At 39.1% G+C, this 23,498-nt stretch overlaps 2 protein-coding genes across 2 annotated transcripts in view; one reads left to right on the top strand and one right to left on the bottom strand.

Moving 5' to 3' along the window:
• Window positions 1-23,498, top strand: part of LOC131316426 (disease resistance protein RPP13-like) — a 116,691-nt gene that overhangs the window by 20,584 nt on the left and 72,609 nt on the right. The window lies entirely within an intron of this gene.
• On the bottom strand, window positions 13,935-18,049 carry LOC131316428 (uncharacterized). Its single transcript, XM_058345788.1, has 4 exons — window positions 16,526-18,049; window positions 16,030-16,282; window positions 15,287-15,423; window positions 13,935-15,144 (listed from the first exon to the last, which is right to left on the bottom strand). Exons 1-4 carry the CDS (start codon window positions 17,785-17,787, stop codon window positions 14,103-14,105), a joined length of 2,694 nt encoding a protein of 897 aa, XP_058201771.1. The 5' UTR covers window positions 17,788-18,049; the 3' UTR covers window positions 13,935-14,102.

Genomic DNA, 23,498 nt, shown 5'->3' with positions numbered 1-23,498 from the left:
GTCCATGCTTTTGACATTGTTGGCAACCTTTAGCATACTGAATGCAATCTGCCCGAATGGTGGGCCAATAATTTCCGTGTCTCCTAATTAACCATCTCATTTTATCACCAGCTTGATGGGCACCACAGGTTCCTTCATGGACCTCTCCCATGACTCTCATCGATTGGTCTTTGCTGACACACAACAATAGTAGGCCATCAGAAGTTCTTCTATACAAATCCTGTCCTAGCAGAACATAATTAACGGACCTGCATTTGACAATCCTTTCTGCTTTCTCATTAGGATTTAGGAGATAATTTTTGTATTGGAACCATCCAATCATCAGAAACATTGATTACCAATACATCCAATCGATCATTCTCCCTCTCCATTGAGAAGGGTAAAAACCTTTTTTGAATTCTGATTATTTTCTCCGTGTCCCCTTCAGGAATTTCAACTCCTGAGGCTGCTTGGGCCATTTGATTGGCTTCACTATTTTGAAGTCTCAAAATATGCTGAAAATGTATCTCATCAAAGTTTTGAGCAAGACGTCAAACTTTTGCAAGCTGCAGACTCAATAAAGGGTGATTGCACTTATAATGCCCTGTAACTTGTCGAATGATCAACTGTGAATCCCCAGAGACTTTCAAATATCGTATATTCAAATCTTTTGCTATTTCCAAGCCTATGATTAAGGCCTCGTATTCTGCTTGATTATTTGTCAGAACTCTATTCTCATCGAGTTGGAAAGAGAACTGTAACATTTCTCCTTTTGGAGATGTCAAGACAACACCTGCCCCAACTCCATTGTCTGCTTTTTGAACCATTAAAAGATAATTGCCAAGGTTTAAGCTCCAAAAAATGCACCTCGAAGGTATCTTCTTCCAAAGGTAGATTTGGATGCTCAGATAGGAAATCGGCCAAAGCTTGTCCTTTCACTGCCTTTTGAGGCACGTATTCAAAGTCATACTCGATTAAGGCTAATATCCATTTCCCTTGTCTCCCCCTTAAAATGGGCCTAGACAAGATGTACTTTATTATATCTGTTTGGGAAATGATCTTTACCCTAGCTGGCAAAAGGTAATGCCTCAATTTAATTGCTGAAAAATATAATGCCAAACAAATCTTTTCAACACATGAATATCTACCTTCACAATCATTTAACCTTCTGCTTAGGTAGTAAATCGATTGCTCTCGGCCTTGTTCATTATCCTGAGCTAATAGACTAGCAATTGAATGGTGTGTCGCTGATATGTATAGCTTCAATGGCTTTCCATTTATTGGAGGCATCAGAACAAGAGGCGTTGCCAATGATTGTTTCAAAATATCAAAAGCTTTCTGATGCTCTTGTTCCCATTTGAAATCCTTTTCTGACTTCAATTTTAACGAGGAGAATGCCATTGTTTTCCCAGATAGATTGGCAATAAATCTTTGAAGGAAATTAATCTTTCCTAAGAACTGTTGGAGCTCTTCTTTATTGGTTGGGGCATCAGCTTTGGTTTTATCAACCTCAATCCCTTTTTGATGCACTAAGAATCCCAAAAAGTTTCCTACTGTAACACCAAATGCACATTTTAAAGGATTCATTTTTAAATTGTAACGCCTCATCCTTTCTAGAGTCTGTTCAAGATGATGTAAGTGTTCATCAATTGATTTGACTTCACAACAATGTCATCTATATAAACTTCCAAGAATTTATGTAGAAAATCATGAAAAATCAAATTCATAACTCTTTGATAGGTTGCTCCTACGTTTTTTAATCCAAAAGCCATAACCACCCATTCGAACGTTCCTATGTACCCAGGACATCTAAATGTTGTTTTATGTGTATCTTCTTCTGCTATATATACTTGATTGTAACCAGCATTACCGTCCATGAAGGACAACATTTGGTACCCTACCGTTGCATCGACTAGCAAATCGGCAACAGGCATTGGATATTCATCCTTTGGTGATGTTGTATTAAGATCTCTGAAATCAACACAAACTCTAACTTTCCCATTCTTTTTTAATACTGGGACAACATTTGAGACCCATTCAGCATATTTGACCGGTCGAATGAACTTTGCCTCGAATAAACGTTCCATTTCTTTTTTGACTTGAGGAAGAACGTCATCTTTCATTCTCCTAGGTGCCTATTTAAAAGGTACATAATTCTCTTTTATAGGTATTTTGTGCTCGACTAAAGATCTATCTAAACCTGGCATTTCATCATAACTCCAAGCAAAATAATCTTTAAATTTACGCAACAAATACTTAAAATTTTCCTTTATTTCATCAGGCAAAGTAGCGTTTACATATGTGATCTTAGGATCTTCTGGAGTTCCTAAGTTAACCTCTTCCGTAGGATCCTTAACCTGGGCCCCATCATCATCCAGCTTAGCCGGTGCTGGTTTTAAGTCTGTTAAACCTAATTCTTTCATGTTTAGTGGGCTATCATCAAAGACACACTCAGCCCAATTACAAGAAATAGGCTCATCTGCCTGTAACTTTCTGTCAACAAGAAAAGAAAACATCCTCTTAAAAGTGGCTTTAACGGTACCCAACTCTTCACTTCCTATGTTTAATAAGTCTCTAAACATTAAAAACTTGTTGGTCCGCTTTGACAGGCCTTGATATAATGTTAGGCCTGGTGAAGTCTTTGCTCAACTCCTGGAATCCTTCCTTAATGTATGTGAGGAATTGACTCTCAGTTACCCCAACTTAGTTAGATCTGACTTCTGGGTCTTCTATCCTCGTTTGCCACAAATGTTCGTTGTTGTAGAGACTCGTATTTTTATTTATTTATTATATATAATTAAATGTTCATTAAATGCTTAATTGGGAAAATATGAATTTTGTGGTGAATGTTTGAATTGTGGTTTAAAATGATGCAATTGTTAGTAGAGGGATGTGTGTGTGACTTGCAAAATATGTGAGTATATTTATAGTGGTGTGAGTGGTAGGAAATCATTTTTTCTCCCAACTCAAACTCTCGGCTCTCTCTCCTCCCCTCAACGTCTCTCTCTCTCTCTTGCTCATTCTCACAAAACTCCACCTTATACCTCCAAAACCTTAAAGATCAACCTTCATTCGACTTTCTAATCGCGTTCTTAGGCTCGAAATTCCTTGGGTTAAGCTTGGAGGAGAGGATTTCGGTTGATTTCAAAGGTTTGGAGTTAGGGCTCATTCGAATCTCTTAGGTTTCGCTCCTTGAATCGAAGTAGGGATTTCTAACTTTCTATGTATGTTTATGAGTCGATTTGGTGTCCAAAACTTGCTTTGGATCGTTGTTTGGAAGCCTTGTGTTTGCCCATGAAAGCTGTAAATTCGTGCTGAAAAACCCAGGTGCTACATGTACCAGCATTTACCCGGTACATATAGCAAACCCAGATTTCTTTGATTTTGTTCACTGGCTACATGTAGCGCCCTAAATTGCTACATGTAGCAAACCCAGATTTTTTTCATTTTGTTCGCTGGCATCATTTTGTTCGCTGGCTACATGTAGCACCCTTAATTGCTACATGTAGCAAACCCAGATTTTTCATTCTGTTCACTGGCTACATGTAACGCCCTTAATTGCTACATGTAGCAAACTGGAAATTTCTGAAAAGTTTTCCCTTTCATGGTTTGGAACCCTGATCGCTTCTAAACCCTTTCGGACACTTCCAAACCTATCTCAAGTACATTCAATTAAATTCCTATGATTGATTAACATTACCTTTGGTCCATTGGTCTTCCGTTAGTGAGAAACGAATAGAGAATTACACGGTTAAGATCTCGTTATAATGCATCCTATTAATTGTTGATTACTTGTGAATGTTTATGGCTCGTATGTGACATTGTTGACATGTTGTAAGATGTCCCTTGTATGAGTGTGATCATTTGGAATTCATAGCTAGCATAGTGAATAAGAGAGTAGTCGTATGTGTCGGGAGTTGGGGTAAGGAGTCTCGTAATGCAAGGGGTGGTAATACGAAGACTCAAGTGGGTCACGTAACGCAAGGGGTGGTAATACGGTGATCCAAGTTGTTAGGGTTTACGTAACGCAAGGGGTGGAAATACGATAACCTTCGTGATTGTTATACGGTGACGCAAGGGGTGGAACTACCGATGGTGGAAATTGGCGATAGCAAGCCGCTTCGAGATTGCTAGAGTTGTTAATGTCTTATGAACTAGTTAGCGTATTAAGACAAAGGCACATCATAGAATGATCTTATTGGCACTCTTGTGAGTTCGTTGTTGACCATTGATTGAGCTGAATCTCTTGACTTCATCCCTCCTACCCGTATCATTATATTCATACATCGAATTGGTAGAGATTTTTCTACTGGGCTAGTGTAGCTCAACCTAATCTTTCTTTTCAGGTTCAAATGCTGGACAATAGCTCGTAGGCAATGTGTGCTTGGGAATGAAAGACTTTTTGGAAGCTAACCTCATGTAGTTACTTTAGCATCTTTGTATTGACATTATTTTGCCAGAGATGTAACTGTAACACATTACTTTAATCCTTTTGACCAAACGTTTGTAATATCCTAAACAGGATCGTACTTGCAATTATGTATTTTTGGGGCCAAAGCGCCAAGGTTGTAAACCTTTGATCGTGGGGATTCGATTTGTAATTTCAGACAGGTGGGAACCTTTTTGGGTAATATATATATGATAGGCGAGGTTCTTTATTTAAAATGCATTACTTAATTATGTTGAAAATCGAGGGCGTAACAGTTGTTGAGATCCGCTTCGATATTGTTGGTCTCTGCTTTGAATGGATGTCGGTTTGCCCAAAAGACCTCCATTCCTGCTGTTTCTTCCTACTTCAGAAAGATCAAAGCCTGATGCAAAGAAGATGGCACACAACTATTTATATGGATCCAATCTCTGCCTAGTAAGGCATTGTAATTAGATGAAGAATCAATTACAAAAAACATTGCATTCATCCTCCTAGTCCCAATTTGCAGTTGCAAAGATATGACCCCCTTAGCAGGAGAACATCCTCCAGCGAAGTTGCCAACTGTAACTTCTGTTGGGATCAGATCGTCATTAGTTTTGTTCAGGACTTTCAGCATTCTAGAGGGTAAAATATTGACTACTGCCCCATTGTCGACCAACACTTTTGAGATAGGCTGGCCATTCATATGAAGTTTGATATATAGTGGTTTCAAATGCCTTATTGAGGCATTATCAGGTGTTCTAAGAACTACGATACTATTTCCATGTTCATCCATCTCGACGTTAATGGGCTGTGACTGAGAATGCCTCTCTTTATCCATTATTTTTACAATCGATTGGGTAGTATCTTCAACATCACCTGCCAAGTTCATAGGCTGATTTGGTTTTGTCTTGAACTGCTTTGGCAAAACTAAGATCATATTACACTGATAGTTTATAGGTACTGACCCGAATTGGATTGCGGCCAGACTTTCACCAAATGTTGCAGACCTCTGTGGAGATGGGGAAGTACCTTTGATCAAGTCTTCTTGTTCTGAACCTTCGTCAAAGAGATCATCATTGTCTGCTTCCATGAGTTTTTGGAATTCCTCCATTTTCTTCTTTAAGCTCTGCTTCAACTCTTTTCTACCCTTTGGTTGGGCAGTCGACTGGGGAGAAACTTCAGCATTAGTTTCTTACCCCCCATGCTTGAGAATTGGTTGTTTTGGACCACTGGTTTCTCCCTGCTCTCGGGTCCATACCATGTTTGAAACCTTTGATGGTTCCAATCTTTCTCTTGGTTCGAAAACATGATCCCATGGGTCACCATAAGCCCTGGCTGCAAATTTCCTTTGAAGTCTTCTCTTCTGCGAACTGGATACTTTAGTGTACCAACCCTCTGCTAGGAATTTTGGGTGACTAAGCATGCTCCAATCCTCATGATCATGATTAGGCGGCATTACCATCCTAGGTTGGTGCCACCCACGTCCATAAGGTCCTCCACCTCGTGGTCCAATACCTCTTCTGGAACCAACACCCCTTTGATTAGGGTATCTCCCTTGATTGGGAAATTGGTATCCCACTGCTTCAAGGTCTTGGCAAGAAGGTACCCCAGGCCTTGCAGGTACCACTGGGTGTCCTCTGAATAAGAATGGTCCATCATCTGGCCCATAACAATGTTCTGACTCTATCCTGTTGAAAAGACCTGGGTCTATTCCTTCATAAATCAGTTTGGCTCCAACATATATTTGAAGATCGTTTCCCCCCATTGTGTTGAACCTTATCCTGGACTTGGAGAATGCATTTTTCTGCTCCTTTTCTGCTATAATTGCTTCTCCATACTGGATTTCATGTCCACACCTGATACCAAGGTAATCATTTGGGAATCTGGAGGTATGAGACTTTGCTGACTCTTCTTCAGTCTGCATCTGATCTTCATCCCCTTGCTTCTGTTTCGCAATATTGGAACCCAGCCTTTTAGCTAGGCTGGCCGTCACCATGTTCACTTCAATCTTTGGAAAAGGGTTGGATTCGATACCCATCGGGTCCTTATCACCTTTAGCATATTGCAGCAGCCCTTTCTGGATCAAATCCTGTACACAATTTCGAAATGTAACACAATTGTTAGTATTATGCCTAAACGAATTGTGCCATTTGCAGTATTCATTTCCTTTTCTATCTTTATCAGAAGGAATTATATGCCCAGGACTTAAAGTGATAAACTTTTGTTTCAACAGTTCATCAAATATTTGGTCAGCTTGTGCTAAGTCAAACGAGTACTGTCTATAATTTGCTTGCCCCCCACGCCTATTGGGTTGGGATGAAGGCATATTCATTGGTTTTTCTGCTTTAACCAGAGTGTCACAAATTATGGGGGATTTCCCAACAACTTGTGCTACATCGATTTCAATATCCCCTTCCACATCTTGGTAATATGTTCCCAGAGACGTATTCTTCAATTGCTCTTCTTCCTGCAGAATAGCTTCAAATTGAGATGCTCTCATAGAAAGCTCAAACAGATCTTTGAAGTTAGATCCATTAAATTGCTTTTTAAAATTAAACTCGAGACCATCCTGAGCTATTCGAACTATCTCGGTCTCTGGCACATTACAGTGACACTGGTTTCTTAATCTCTTAAACCTAGTTAAGAACTGTTCTGCTGTTTCATTTGGCTTTTGTTTTAACTTAGCCAAATCAGCGATTGAAACCTCGGGTTCGTGCCTGAAATATTGAGCATGAAATTGTTCTTCCATATCTTGCCATGTATGGATAGAATTTGCAGGTAAGCTTATGAACCACGTAAATGTTGTTTTTGTTAACGAATGCGGAAACAATTTCAATTTAAAAACATCATCAGAGCCCAGTTCGCCTAATTGCAGGCAAAACCGGCCTACATGCTTGATTGTTGATTGGTTCTCCGTACCACTAAAAAGTGATAACTCAGGTAATTTGTACCCTCTTGGCAAAGGAACATTGTCAACCCAATGTGGGTAAGGCTTCCTAAACATAGATTTCTCTACCCTGCGTAGCCCTGGTCCATACACATCTTGGATGACTTCCAATATTTGTGCCCTGTTAATATTCATGGGATCTGGGGCTCTAAGAACATTTGGTACATAAGGTTGCGCGAAAGGGACATTCTGACCGTTACCATTACCAATATTTGGCAGATTGTGAACGTACTGACCACTATTTCCATTATTTAACACAACTGGCATAGTATGGTACGTATGATTGCCATGATTTGGCAAAGTTTGTGCAGTGCTATATATGTGCTGACCATTGTTCATAACATGGACTCCTGTGAAACCATTCTGAGGATTCTGACCAGGATTTAGACCATTCCCACTACTGTTTCCAACTTCATATATAGATGGAACATTCTGATAAAAACTGGTTGGCTTTCTTGTGGATCGTAGAGCAGTTGGACCTACAAATGGTCGACTATGCACATTCATATTTGAATCAAATGTTGGGTTTGAATATACCTGTTGAGGGACCTGTCTAGGCAAATCTCCGGATTGCAACTGTTCATGGACTACTCCATTTGCATCAACATCTATTATAGATGGGGGTGTAACTACCCTTCTCATTAGGGTAATCAATTCCTGTGCTGCTTCGTCTTCTGGGTTAGACAAAACCTGTGCCAACTGCCTGGAAAGGCTCTGTATATCCGTTGGTGCACTCAAGCCATTCCCTTGGCTAATCTCTGGCATCCTTTGTTCAGGATGTATCACATCGTTTTGGGTTTTCAAGCCTTCATTCTGAGGCTCTGTTGGTCGGTCGCCTTGCTTTCTTGTTGCTGGTGCCATTACTTCCAAATTAGTAAGAGCCCTCCTTCTAATGCCAAAATTGTTTGTCTATTTTCTCATTTGCAGTCGACGAATCGACTAGAGTTGTTACGTGTGTGTGCTGGAATATGGGTGTTTGTGGTGGTGGAGTTTGGTTCCTTGCCGTATTTCAGGACTTCTCTGGAAGCAAACTTAATGAAGTGAATGGAGATGAAAGAAGAACAACAAAATGGACTTTATTATTCTTCGAGGTAGAAGTCGATCGACGGTGAGAACACAGTCGAACAGACAATTACATTACAAGCTACTCCTAGAGCAAGAAATGTAAAGTACAGATAAAAGTAGAAGCCTTTGGGCGATTGATTGGGGGTTCTAACTGTCTTCTATTTCTTGCATTTATAGGCTGTCTTCGACTTGAAATACTTGAAATTCAAATCAGATGGAATTCCCTCCTTCGATTTGAATTGAGTGGTTACTTCCACACTTCCTTATCTTGCTCCACTATCTGCACGAGGCGGTTACTTCTCCATGACCTCACACGTTCCCAATGTTGTAATTGCTTCAACTGCCTGCCTGTATTAATTGTCTCGTCCACGATCTGTATGTAACTCATGCTCTGAAACGTGTTCCAGAGTTGAATATTAACCGTCGATTAGTCCATTTGATTTGCCTTAATAGGCTTCATATTGCATTTATATTAACTAGTCCAAAACGTGCTGACACGTGTAACATTTTGACCCAATCGATCATATTAGACTAAATTACTAAATTATGGTGTAAACACCCGCCAAGGCCTACTTAACTTTGTATCTTGGAGATTGTCAGATTATTATAACTGAATATTAATTGAACAAAACAAACCATATCTTGGTAGATATCCATGCTTAAGTTCGTCAGTGCGTTATCTTCAAACCGGTGATGCCACCAGTTGTAACTACAATATTCTATGCTCAAAATGATTTACAAAGCCCGCATGCTTCCCGCCATATTTTGTCCCGTGAGATGTCCATACAAACATTGGGATTTATGTGGTCCGTTAAACCAATGCAAATCTTGGTCTTGTGTAGTTTGGATTTTTGAAAAAGGGCAACCGAGTACAGGGGCCTCTCTCTAGGTAAGGGTTTGGAGTGGGCAAGATGTACGCAAGGCTGTTTCCATGGCTTGAATCGGGCCACTAGGGATGTTACTATTGGAAATAATCGAATTGAAAATTGACTCCAAAATAAATCATTTTAATTGGTTGTAATTGTTATTTATTTTTCCTATGGTGGATAAATAAGTATAGTTGGAGTAATTGAAATTATTTGGTTTGCTGCTGAATCGGGCCGAGCGTGGCAGCGGGTTCATAAGATTTTAAGACTTAATATTTGGACCGAATTTAATTAGTTACTTACTTATTTAAAGTCATTTGAATTGAATTTTGTGTTGGTTCTGTTTTTTCCGAAAATGTAAAAATCCAGATTGGCTTAGAATCGCGGGCGTGCCAGGACTAGATTGTAGTCCAAACTGTTTTTTTAAGGCCTTCGTGTCTCAAAATCTGACTTCTTTCAAGTGACTGTGCTTGGCCCAAAGGGTAAGGCCTCGGGATGGTTCGTTGGTTGCCTTTGCGGGCTAAGGACTTAAAATTTCCCAACCGTTGTGGAAAATGGAAAGAAAAAGTAAGAATGAACGATAGAAATAAACAAACTTCGTTAACGATTTATCAAAGCTTGGGTACAAGGAAATAAAATTTAGGCCGGGCTAGATTGGACTGAAAGATAAAATATACTTTGCGGGAAAGTAAAGATAATTGAAAGATAATTTGCATAAGCGCTGGACTTGTATGGTCGGGGACCTTTGCCAAGGCCTTCAATATAGGAAGAAGTTTCAGGCCTTGAGCTGCTTCCACAGGCCTTCATGCATGGCTGCCAAGTGTCCTCTTGATAAAGGCTTAGGCTTGAGCTGCTTTTATTTCCTCTAATGAGTGATTGCCACCTGTCCAAGCCTTACTCCTCACTCCAAGAAATCAGCTGAGGCCTGAAAGGCCTAAAAAAACTCTCATTTCCTGCATAAAAATTTGTAAACGGGTAAAAGAAATATTGGCTGTGCAGAATCTCCAGGCCTTTTGAGCTGCTTGTAAGCTGCTTAAATGCCTGGATAGAAAATCTTGGGCCCACCAAGGTTAAAGGCCGAAATTTTACCAGGCCATTCAGCTATTTCATTGGCTCTTGAGCTATTTTTGAGGGCCCACTTGCTATTTTTAGGTATTTCCATATATATATTCATATACATTTATATATGGAAAAGAGAGATTTCGTGGAACTTATGCCCTGCCACTTGCTTTCTTTAAGCTTTCATACAGCAGGTCTAGTTGAGCAGCTTGTGAGCAGTTTCTAGGCCTTTGAGCTGCTTGGAGCTGCTTGGGCTGTCTCTATGCATGGCTGCCATGTGTCCCAAGCCTTGCTTCATGCTGAAGGATAGTAAAGACTCAGGCCTTGAGCTACTTATAAGCAGCTCACCTAGACCTGCTATGCAAGAACATTCTAGGCCTTTGAGCTGCTTGTGAGTAGCTTAAGGCCTTTTCCCTGCCAACTGAAGGCCATAGGTGACGTTTTCTTTAAAAAGTAGGCCCATCTGTTATTTTGGCCCAAACTCAATGTGAATCATGGGCCTTCGTCTATTGTAAGCCTTTTGAGCCCAAGTCTGGTGAGAAAACTCAGGCTTTAACTGATTTGGACCTATTTGTCGGTCTTTTTACTTCAAAGAATTGGGCTAGGCTTGGATAAAATGCTCAGGCCTAGTGGGTCAATTCAAGTCTTTGGCCAATCTTTGGCTTGGGCTTGTGATAACGAAATTTTAGACATCAATTTGACCCAAGCCTTTTCAAAATTCCATTCAGTCAATGGCTCCCAAACCGGGCCAATTTCATGGGCCACTGATTGTAAGGTTTTTCAAGGCCAAAGACTGACCTTCAAGGTCACCTTTAAACCCATAAATTCATTTTTTGATTTTTGGCCAAAAATGGGTATAAACAGGTTCATAAACCAACATGTGGCAATCTAAATCAATGGGTGCCAATGCTTCATTTACCTTGGCAACATGAAGTGTCTCTTCATTTGTAACGTGGAAATGGAAGTGAAGTGTTGGTTCGGCCAAAACAAATTCGGACGGTGGTGTCTCTCCGGTTGAGACCACTCCAAACAGTTGCGTTTTTTTTCTAACACTATTTCAAACAGTCACTGTTCTTCTTCATTGGGGTGCCTACTTCTTTATAAATAGGACTCATCTCCTCCTATTTCAGTTAATAAAATTCTTGCACTCATAGCATACATATTCTGAGAGAGTTATGCACAGTTTCCTGGTTTGCCCGTTGAACAGATAAGATTGTACAATCTTGCGTGCTTATCATACTCATATCACAACACTTTATTCTTCAAGTATAGTTGGACGTCTCCAATAGTGCAACAAAAGTTTAACATTGTGGAAATTATAATTATTGCTTCCCAATTCCCGCACAATTCAAAAATTAATTCAGAATTTATCAATATATAATTTCCGTAGTTTATGACATAATACAAATGATGTCAAAAACTTTCTCTTCATCTCTCGTGTTTCAAGACACATTAGTAAGAAACAACCCCCACATTGGGTAACTCACCCTATATTGAGTAACTCTTTACTCATATTCGGAAAATTTTATGCTAACTACAACATGCATTCTAAGTATCTTTGCAGATTCAACATTGGATATTCTCCCTAGCATAAAAATTGATTTCACTTTATTAAAAAGTATCTAGTGGGGCGTAGTTGATAGTTATCAACCACTCAAGATCGTAGAAACTAAGATATTTCAATTTTAGTGTCATGCCAATTCAAACATAGCAAACGGATCTTCTGAGTCCATGGAAACTAAATTTCACAAAATCCGAAACATGAATTTACACGTTTGGCGTTTCCTTTTTTTTTTTGGCCCAAGTGACTTTTCAAGAAGGTCAAAAAATAAGTGACTTAGTCACCAATGATTGGGTGACTTATTCACCAAAGGTCACGTCTCTAGGCGTACAATCAACATCCACAAATCTCAATATAACCACAATGGTCGCACCGCTTAGTTTGAACCTAGTGGTCACACCTTTCAATTTAACCCCATAGGTCACATATCCTCAATATATGGTGACACTTCCTCACACCTTTTTGGTTTAACCCCAAGGGTTACACACCTCCACGAAATAAACTAGGCTAAGAATGAACAACATTTAAGGGAAACAGTGTGATTGGAACCGTTCTAGCGACATAGACCTTTTTTACACAGACTTTTTGTGTAGTCCATTTTTGGGTCCCACACAAATGATCCAATCCCGTTAATTAATTTTAAAATATTTTTTCAAGAGACTCCGTAAAAAATAAGCTCAATAGAATATGTGTAAGTGCTTGATCTAATCTTTCAATTTTTCATTCAGAATCTCGAATAGAACTCTGAATGAAAAGTTGTAAGATTAGATCAAGCACTTATACACATCCTATTGAGATGATTTTTTACGGAGTCTCTTGAAAAAATATTATAAACTTAATGAATGGGTCGGATTATTTTGTGGGACCCCAGAGTGGGCCCCACAAAACATCTGTGAAAATCTGTGTAAAAAATGTATGTGTCCGAAGTGTTTTCGGTGTGATTGTAAGTTGGAGATCGAGACATCAGATCCAATACAACTGCTCTAGTCAAACCTGACCAATGAGCCCTCTCATAAACCGATTCTTCAAGCGGTGCCAATTACTCTTGTCGTTTCCGTTGCAAACCAAATGATCGGTGTAAACTTCTTCAAGTCTCAAAGAAGACAGCCAATTACGTATTTTGATAATTAATATCCGTCAAAGATATTTCAGCATTAATAAATGTTCTCAATATGTCCTTGACGGATATTAATTTTCAAAATACGTCATGGGCCGTTATTTTACCCAGAAAGAAAGGTTCGGTATGTCCTTGACAGATATTAATTATCAAAACACGTACTGGACCGAGACACCCGTACATCATATCCAAAGGTTTTGTTGGCAACGCAAGAGACTATGCATATGTACATCATATCCATATAGCATAACACATTAGGCAATTTAGACGGGAATAATATGCTAATTGCAACGAGACACCCGTTCGAAGAAATTAAACAATCTGGCCATGGTTCATAACTCCATGGTTTCATGACATCAGTGCATAAAATAAACCATCGACATTCTTAGTTTTGTAGGAACGAGTAACATAAAACTAAGACTTCATTGCATAACATTCTAATTATGCTGTGAACAATGCGTGAAATCAAACACAAGCATGTAATTCCACTTGACATGAAGACTTATGACATGATCAGATTATCACCGAACCCATTTATCAAATCAATCAAGTATCAGTTCTCCAAATCATAATGTACACAAAAAGTAAACAGACATTGTCTTAAGATTGTTGGAAAAATGTGTTTACTTTTTGTGATGAAAACCGACACTGTCTTAGGAGTGCAATAAATTAAAATTGAAACTCAAAAGCTAGAAATTGATGGAAACAAATCGGTGATTAAGGCAAGTATTAGTGTGTGACACTCTGTACTTAAGACAAATTCGTCTCCACTATGGTGCTCACGGTTTGCATGAATGTCTATCTCCCAGCACCACTTGATCAAACTCCCCATAGAAGCAGTAGTACAATCGATGGGTCTATTGAACCTCCTTGTGTTTTGTACTCTCTCAAATGTATAGACTCAAATCGAAGGAAAAATCCATCAACAAAAATGAAATAGAAAAGTGATATTTATATGCTAGCTGGTGACTTTCCAAAGAGTCACCAAGGAAAGAGACATTGTTCGTAAAAACTGCAGCCGTCCACGGCGAAAAAGTGCAGATGAAAAGATGCAATTTCAAAACAAATCAATTTCCATTCACACCTAAAATAAAATATTATATTGTATGATATTTTCCAGCACGATTTGCTGCATTGGCCTCTTTTTTGATAAAGCTCTTCTGCCAATTCTCTTGCATTTCCAATGCAAATCTGAGGCTCCTCACTACGTGGTGTATCGACGGTCTTTGGATCCCCTCTTCAAACAAACAACTCAACGTTGTCTTGACGAGTACCCTCAAACACTCCTGTCCTATTTCCCCAATAAGGTGCGGATCCATGACCTGATAAATGTTTTTGGATTGGAAAAAATTTCTCAACGAATCCCTCAGTGGAACATCACGATGTTCAGGGTTCCGGTAGATATCCATCTGCTTGTTACAAGTCAGTACTTCCAACAACATTACACCGAATGAGAACAGGTCCTCCTCCTCATATGCAGAGTCGTAGCCCCTTGTAACCAGTCTAGGTATGCCTGCGCTGATATCGGTCTTAGTTCTCATGTCAGGAAGCATAACTTTTGCAACCCAATTCTCATCCAGTAGAATACCGGATGGTTCAATGCGGCGGTAGTTGAGTTCACGCTCTTCGTTTGCATAGAGATACTCCAGTCCTTGTGCAGCTCCAATGCAAATTTTAAGTTGCGTTTCCCACGGAAGTGGAGTATCTGTAGGATGCAAATGATCTTGGAAGGACCCATTTGCCATGTAATCGTACACAAGGATCAGCTCGCCTCTCTTGGTGCAAATTCCTATCGGAGAGAGTATGTTGGGGTGGAGGAGCAGTTTCTTTGGATGAATCTCATCCCCAACAGCAGTAAGTTTCATACACCTTTTGATCGCCACCACACGAGTTTTACCATCGATTAAGATACTACCTTTATACACCTTGTCAGAATTACTTACCAAAAAGCTCTTATTGAAATATTTTGTGGCTTCACAAATGTCATCAAGCGAGAAATGGCGGTATAATTGGGTACCAGTTATGAACCACCGGTCCATCCTATGAAATGCCTTGGTCCTTATTCCCTCATTTCTTCCTCTATGTTGGGATAACAATGCAAGATGATCCAAGAACTCGTTAAGCAATCGAAGCCGTTTCCTGAAAACATAAGCTGAGTGTCAGGATGCGAAGCAGTTTTTTTTCCTCAACAATGAAAGGTTTTTATTAACCATTGAAAGGAGAGGATCGATGCGAAGCAGTTAAGGAGATAGAGAAAGGGAGGCAGAGAGTGGGAGCTGACCTTTTCTCAAACTCCTCCACCAGTGGTTCAATTATAAGCAGAGAACGAACAGATAGAATAAGGCCTTTAATAAAATCTTCAGGGCAGTCGTCATCCAGCAGCTGCCTTACAACTAACAGAGCATTTCCTGGATTTACCTATCCAGAGAAATTCAAGAATAGTTTCGCACTCTAGCCTTCTGATAGGTACGTAAATGTACCCATTTATTCTCTCTAGCTAATTTATGTGTTGCGTATGTTTAGTGTATTACTTGGGGCTTGATACTAGTTTTCCTTGTTCCAGAACTTGTGGAGCAATTGAATGCCACACGGAGCTAAATTGAGGAGTTAAACGTGATAATAGCAAATAATAATACCAACCCTCCTATATTTTTGTGTTGAATAATTACTATGGCTTTTAATTACGATTATATTGCAAGGGTAAGGTGGAATCGAAACCCCGGTCCGTTCTTTCTCCTATTTTCAAAACTTTAATTCATTCTTAAAATAATTTAAGTTTTAACCAATCGGAATTCAATTCCATTTCATTTTGGAATTAAATTAGAAATCAATTGAATCTACAACATCTTAGCTTTTTATCCCTGGGAACGATCTTGGACTTAACACCCGGTCTAGGGAATAATTGTTAATTCCCAGTTTATAGATTCATTTTTGTTGCAATAAATTAACGACTGACCATGTTCACAAGAGTTCTCATTTTCAAGTGACGAAAGTGCTATCTAAGACCCTTGATAGAATTCTTACCTTCTCAACGTAACCTTCAATGTAGGTGAGCATATTGTTTGAATAAAGGTAGTGGGCCAGCTCTGGAACAAACCCAAAACGATCACATACATTGATAAGTGGTCGTGCATCGCTAAGCTTTGCTTTCATCAAGAAGTTCTTTGTCTTTTCAGGATCATAGAAGTTCGATTCTCTTGTAACGCGTTCGACCTCCTCGATTTGTCCAGCCTTGGCAGCTGCCTTAATGTACTTAAAGTGAATTTCAGGATCTTCACTGTGACAGGAAATAGGTCAATGAATGAAAGAATCAGGATTTGGATAGGCTAGCGGCCCTGTTCTGCTAAGGGTCTTAAAATATAAGTACTTATTTGTAATTTTTTTTGTCAGCTGTTGTGATTTTTCTCGTAGTGAAGTTTATTATTTTTTAAACTTGAAAATTACAAATAAACACCTATTTTTTAAAAACTTTTAGCGGAACTCAACAAAATATAACCAAATCATTTCCTAGATATATTACCTGGAGCTCAGCAAATCATTTGATGGCCCACTTGAGGAACTGTTGTCCTTCCTCTCCCTCAACAACCTCATACTCTGAAACGCCTTGGTCATTATTCCCGCTGTTCTTCCTCTCCGTTGGGATAACAATGCGAGCTCAAGCCTACCCAACACTTCAGCCATCGGAGGCCGTGATCTTGGACTTTCACTTAAGCAATTTTTGGCAAGTACAACAAAAGACTTCAAACAAGGTTGTGCTATTTGTCCACTGAGAGATGGGTCAATGACTTCGGCAAACTTTCCCTTTTTGAAGCACTGTTGAGCCCAATGAATTAAACCTATTTGCTCCGAGTCTAGTTTACTATCCACGGGTGGCCTCCCAAATAACACTTCTAACAATACCACACCAAAGGCATACACATCGGATTTCGCAGTCAGTCTAAGAGTACGGAAGTAATCAGGATCCAAATACCCGAATGTGCCTTTCACTTCTGTGCTTATATGGGTTATTGAATGACTTGTAGGGCCTTTAGACAATCCGAAATCCGAAATCTTAGCTACCCAATTCTCGTCTATCAAAATGTTTGTGCTCTTCACATCTCGATGTATGAAACTCTGGCTGGTACCACTATGAAGGTGGTCTAATCCACGGGCGGCACCAATACACATGTCAAGCCTTTCCTCCCAAGAGAGAGGAGAAAAACTCGTATTGCTTTCAGCTGTCTTTAGCCTGTAGAGATGATCGGCAAGGGTCCCGAGAGCTATATACTCATAAACAAGAATCATCTCTTGACACTCGTTGCAGTAGCCGATTAGCGCAACGAGATTAGCATGCCGGAGCTTCGAAAGCATCTTGACCTCCATCCAAAACTCTCCCGCACCTTGCTTGGACTCGGCATTCAACCGCTTTATGGCAACCATCGTAGCACTATCATCGATGAACCCTTTATATACCTTACCGAAGCCCCCGATCCCGATAACTAATGCATCATCAAAATTGTTTGTCGCTATTTGTACCTCATCCAGTGAAAAGGAACGACAGGTGCCCTCAGACTCAATCTCACCAACATCGATTGGATTCTGATTGTTTGAAAAGGGCAACTGTTTGGACGAGGCTCCGGCAGAAACGACGTCCGAAGAGGGTAAGACGTCGGAAACCTTTGTCCCATTTCTTGAAAGATTGTTTCCGTGACTCGAATATGTACCACTAGAAACATTGACGGCAAGGCTTACAGGTTGGCTAATTTGCCCTTCTTCAAAATTCCGGCTGTCTAAAGATGACATTTTGGATAATTTTTACGAAACTGGCAATAAATTGTAAGAATGGGGAATTTGGGGATATCTCACAGATGATGGAGGAGAGGGAGGAAAGTGGATGAGAGAGAAACATATGGCAATGGTTAAACCGTTGAAGCCGCCTCCATGGAAATGATTGGGAAGGCGATGAGCATCAACGGGTTGAGGTCAACTCCACGTGGCCTCCTCCTTCACGCGGATTTGTGTTCTCTAGAACGCGTCTGACAAATCAAGCACTTTACAGTCACGTGAACTGAACTTAAACAGGAGTCCTCTCCAGATACTTATGTACAAATCCTACAGTTTGAAAAGATATGTTGTCACTTGAAATTTAAATAATGCCCATTTTATCCTTAATATTTGTTTCACTGATTTATTCTTTAAACAAATGTTAATGAATAGAAAGCATTGCGTTGTGCCTTTAAGTACGGACAATTATTAGTGTTAATAATATGACAGCTCAAGTTAACAAATATTTTGAGTACCAAATACCTGTCACAACCCAGACCGGCCAGTAAGTTTTTGTCTTTGTCAATCGATAGAAGAGATCATCATTTTAAATTAAATATGAAGTAATAGTATAAATCCGGGACACTACATTAATTATGAGACTTTACGAGACAACCAAGTCCAATAATTCAATCAATATAAGAAATAAGCTCATTGTATGGTAGAAACAAAGAAAGAACTGAATTAAAAGTCATCTAAGAGAAGAACACCTACACATAGATTGGAATCGAGACTCGAACTCCTGAACTCCTAGTGAGATGCAAGAGTCATGACCAATTGAACTAGCCCCAGTTGATTCCGACCAGTAAGTTCTAACTTCTAAGCCATTAAGGCAGCCTACTTAACTTTAAATCTTGGAGATTGTCAAATTGTTATTGTAACTGAATATTGATCAATACAAACCATATCCTGTCTACGTTTACTATACATGTCCAGTGAAAATAAATAATTACATTACCTTGCTTAGATCTCGAGTGGACAAGGATGACACCAATCGGTCTCAATAGCTTTAGTTTTTCTTTTTCGCAGATCCAGAGAGGAGGGTGGGGCTTATTAACAGTGGGTTTATTAAACAATGAGTTAATTATCAGTAACAATTGGGTGTCATGATAGATAGCTACAGAAAGGGGATTTGTTAGTGAATTCTTTTGGGGAAATTGGTGTTCAGTGGCCTTGGGGCAAATTATTTTTTGGAATTGCCCCTTCATGAGAAGAAAAATAATAATTCCCAAGGCATGGTATTGAAGACAAAAATACCCCTCTTATTTTGAACTTAGAGGGCAACTTAGATTCATACACGGGGTAACTTAGGGGGCAACTTAAGGTTCATACACGAGGTAACTTAGGGTGCAACTTAAGGTTTATACACGGGATAACTTAGATTTATACACAGGGCAACTTAAGTTATACATAGGGCAATTTAGGGGCAACTTAAAGTTCATACATGGGACAACTTAGATTCATACACGGGACAACTTAAATTATACACAGAGCAACTTAGGGGCAACTCAGTCACTGAATGAATTCCTTTAGGCCCACATCCACAATCGAACTCCTCGTGGCTGGTGATCCAGACGGTGGCGTTCACTTTCTTATCTTTGCCATCAACTGACATCTCCCAATCCTGCAAGTCGTTCAAAAATCCTGGTGGAAGGATGAAAAAATTCCACAAAAAAAATTACATCATGCAAAAAAAACAAAACAAAGAGAGGGATAACAAATTCCACTTCTGATTGATCAAAAGGCCTTTCAGTTTCTATATAGGGTCACCCATGGAAGACTGAATTGACAGGGAAGGCAACAAGCAGAGAGAAAGAAGGATAGGGTACCACAGCTTGATCGCGACCGTGCTTGTTTGAAGCCCTAGCCATTGGAGTTGGGAAAGCTGAGAGAAAGGAAGGGTAGAGAGAGAGACAGAGAAAAGAATAAGCAGCAGCAGCTTTGTAGCTTCGTTGGCTACGTAATTGGGAAAGGGGAAAAGATAGTAACTGATTTTTAGGGTTTCAAATGTGTGTGGGTATATTAGTCTTTTACATAGTCCATTCCATGTATTAAGAATTATTTTTATCCTTTTCATATTTAGTTGAATTCTATGAAAACTAGTCCATGATTTGGAAATAATTTGCCCCAAGGGCAACTGAACACCAATTTTCCATATTCTTTTAGTAGTCGTTGCCACTGTGTACGTGATATTGAAAGTAAAATGGGTTAGCAAGATAATACAAGTTGCGGATAAAAAAATAATAATAATACAAGTCATAAAATTGGTGAGCCCCGCAGCTATACTAATTAGACTTGCAATTGGTCTTCTAAGTGGGCTAATGTCTAATAGTTAGTTTGATAAAGGCTGGGCCCAAGTGATTGACATCTCGGAGGGTTTGTAATTTACCAGGAAAGTCAGCTACAGTAAGAAATCACGGAAAAAAGCATATAAAATAGAACAGAAAGCTGCGTACCAGGGAGGGACTAAATAAGAAAACCGAACGGAAGGCTGAGACTTTTGTTCCCAAAGTTTTTTTTTGAGTTTCTTTTTCTTTCAAATTTTTATTAAAAGTTTTGTTCAATTACTCGTACTTTGATAATTCGCCTTTAATTTTTATTCTTTATAAAAGTTATTCGTTAGTTTTTGATTAGTTTATATTTCTTGTTTATTTTTCATCTTGTGTAATAGAAGCATGTTTCAAACTAAGGTTTCTTCCATTTTTTGCTTGATAATGAGTGAGTAGTCGTATAGGTAGGGTAGTGGGGCGATTAGCACGCCGTGGCCAGGTCGGGCACTGCTCCTATTTCAAACAATAGAAAAAGACAATTTTAGATTGGTAAAATACTTCCTGTAGACGAACCTAGGTATTGTCGAAACCCATATGAACAGGGGAATGAGGGTTCAAAACTCATTCTCCGCTGCACATAGATAAACGGCGACCATAAGGCTTCGCATCTTTCGGGATATTTTTTTCAGCTTAAAATCAAACGTTTTAAAGAACACTGATCAAAGTAGATGAGTCCGGGCCGGTTGCGAGTGCTATGAACCCTACGACCGTATCTTCTTTTTAATTATTTGAAAAGAACAATCAATTTTCTAGGTTTTAATTAATCCCAATCAATTGTCAAGGGGAGGTTACTTAAGAGCCCGTTTTTAATAGTAATAACCTGAGTTTTTAAGTAACACACATTACCGTCTCTGTGGAGCAACCCATTATTTTAGGACTAAAAAAACGTCAAGCATGGGTGGTTGTGACTTTCATCAAAATCTGTTACTTTCCATTTGGCAATTCCATTTGTCATGCATAATCCACAAATAAGCCTTGCACCCACATTTAACGATTGAACAATTTCTAACTCTTTTCTTTGGTATCACCTTCTCATCTTCATCTACCACATCCACATTTAACGGTTTAACACCCTCTTGCTACTTTTTTGCAGCATAATTTCCTTCTTTTGTACAAACAAATCGCACCCTAGTGACTTCATTCGACCTATTTTGTCTTTTGTTTGAAACTTGAGTACGAATCCAAAACCTATTTTCTTGATCATAACGTTCACAGTAATTCCGTGTTTCTTCAATTGTCTCAAAATACATCCCAATTGTCGGTGTTTTAAACCCTTCCACATTGTTATATGGAGTCTCCATATCCCTGACTTCGACATCATCTAAAGCCTCTGACTCCATTGTTCACCCTTCAATTGCCTACAAAGAGGAAAGTAGTATCCATTACAAAAGTACACATACATATCATACCCGTACACGCAGACACAGAATAGAGCACCGCTGGTAATGAATAAGTAATGCAAGGATTTGGCGACTTAAATAAATAAAAGCCAAATATGAGTGAAGAAAAATAATAGGACCAAGCATGTTAATACCAAGTCCCAAGACCAAATTTTTTTTATTAACAGTATGCACAAAATTACTAATATTATATAGGAATATAGTCAATGTTGGTACTCTTTAAACACCAATCCGGAGACAATTAAACAGCAATCCATAATGGGAAAATCTATATTTGTAGAATCAAATTTGATTTACTTGGAAAAGTGAACAAAAAAGAAAAAACTTTTTTTTCTCGTGAAAAGTTGTGCAATATGTGCCAACCAAGGACCAATGCTCTCTTATCTTTTCCTCACCTACCTTTCTTTTACTTTGCTTTTTTTTTTTTGTAATATTATTGCTCGACTGTAAATCTAAAAGTCCACAACTCATGTATCTTTCTTTACTTCCACTGTACATGTTGGATTGTTGGGTATCCCAAGTCTTGATTCTGGACTGGGGTGAGTTTCACATAGACAATTATCACTAGAAAGGAAGAATTTTATGGGGGAATGCATGGTCATGATGTCCAAATTAACAATCTTGAAACATTTAAGGTGTACTGTTGGTTCAGGTTGAAAGCAGTTTGTTTTGTTGAGAGGGAGACCTCTTGTTCTAACCGTGCAAGAGAGAGCCCGGCGGTGGTGGCAGTCATCGGAGGTGGTGGGTTGCTCGTTAGCGGTGGTGGTGGGGTCGTCGGTCCGAGGGGAGGGCACTGGAGGAGTGGGGGGCTGCGGGTGGGAGGGTATTAGGGTGGAGAAAGTGGGTAGCGTGTTTTTAGTTTTAGAGAAGAAATGAGGAATCTCAGTCTTTGAAATGGAGGGCTGAGATTTTATCTCACCAACGTAGACACACACACGGGGGGCACCGCGGATGCACATGGTGGCAAGATGGGCCAAGTAACCCCACTAGATGAAAATTCCCCATTGAAATGTATATAGATTTTGGATATTTTTGTAATTTTGCCCTAAGACCTATAGTCTCCCCTTGTCTCCCCTTTATATCTTGTCCCAAGTGGTCTTTAAAAAATTACACGCTTGTCCAACTTTTCACCCATTCTTTTTGCTTTTTGTGGTCCCAAATACCTTTTCAATCAGTGAATCTCTCTCTCTCTCTCTCTCTCTCTCTCTCTCTCTCTCTCTTTGAATCTCTCTCTCTCTCTCAATAAGGGGAAAATGGGCAAGAATAGTTCCTCTATTTCTAAATAAAAAACCAAAAGTTTTCAGAGTTTTTTTTACTCAAAGTGCACCGCCTATCTTTATCTCTCTCCCATCTTTTAGCAAAACAAGACTTTGATTATTATGAGGTAAAACCTAATTGTTGGCCTTCGAGGGGAATTTGATTTTTCCCTTAGATTGTGACTTTATTTGTGTGTGTGTGAATGTTTTTTTTTTTTTTTTGAACTTGTAGATCGTAAAACTTGATTGGATTGTGCATTAACAATTTAAAGTAAACATTATATGGAATCCTAAAAAATAGAATTCGTTAAAATTCAATGGCCCATGAACCATGATTATATGATCTGGTAAATAATCTAAACCCTAGGTTATAATTTGAAATAAAAAACCTAGATCAATTTGAGACAAAATTGATTATGATTGTGACTTCTTTTTTTGGTCTGCTTTTGGAATTGTACAATTGTATTTTGGGGAAATTGATTGAGTTGTGAATTAATTGCATTGTAGGCAAGTTTTTTTCCCAACGTTTCATAATAACTATGCAAGAGTTCTTCTTTTCTTCAGTTTTATTTTACTACCAAACCTTCAATCAGCGTTGGTTCAATCTTAATGTTAGACTTTGAATTTTGTGTACCTAGTTGGGTCGTACCATTAATCCAAACTAAGCAAACTTTTTAAAATTGGGTTAAACATAGGTCCTATTA

This window comes from Rhododendron vialii, chromosome 2a, assembly GCF_030253575.1.
Source record: "Rhododendron vialii isolate Sample 1 chromosome 2a, ASM3025357v1".
NCBI lineage: Eukaryota > Viridiplantae > Streptophyta > Magnoliopsida > Ericales > Ericaceae > Rhododendron > Rhododendron vialii.
The sequence above is the reverse complement of the archived record's forward strand: the minus strand, read 5'-3'. Positions and strand labels throughout refer to the sequence as shown.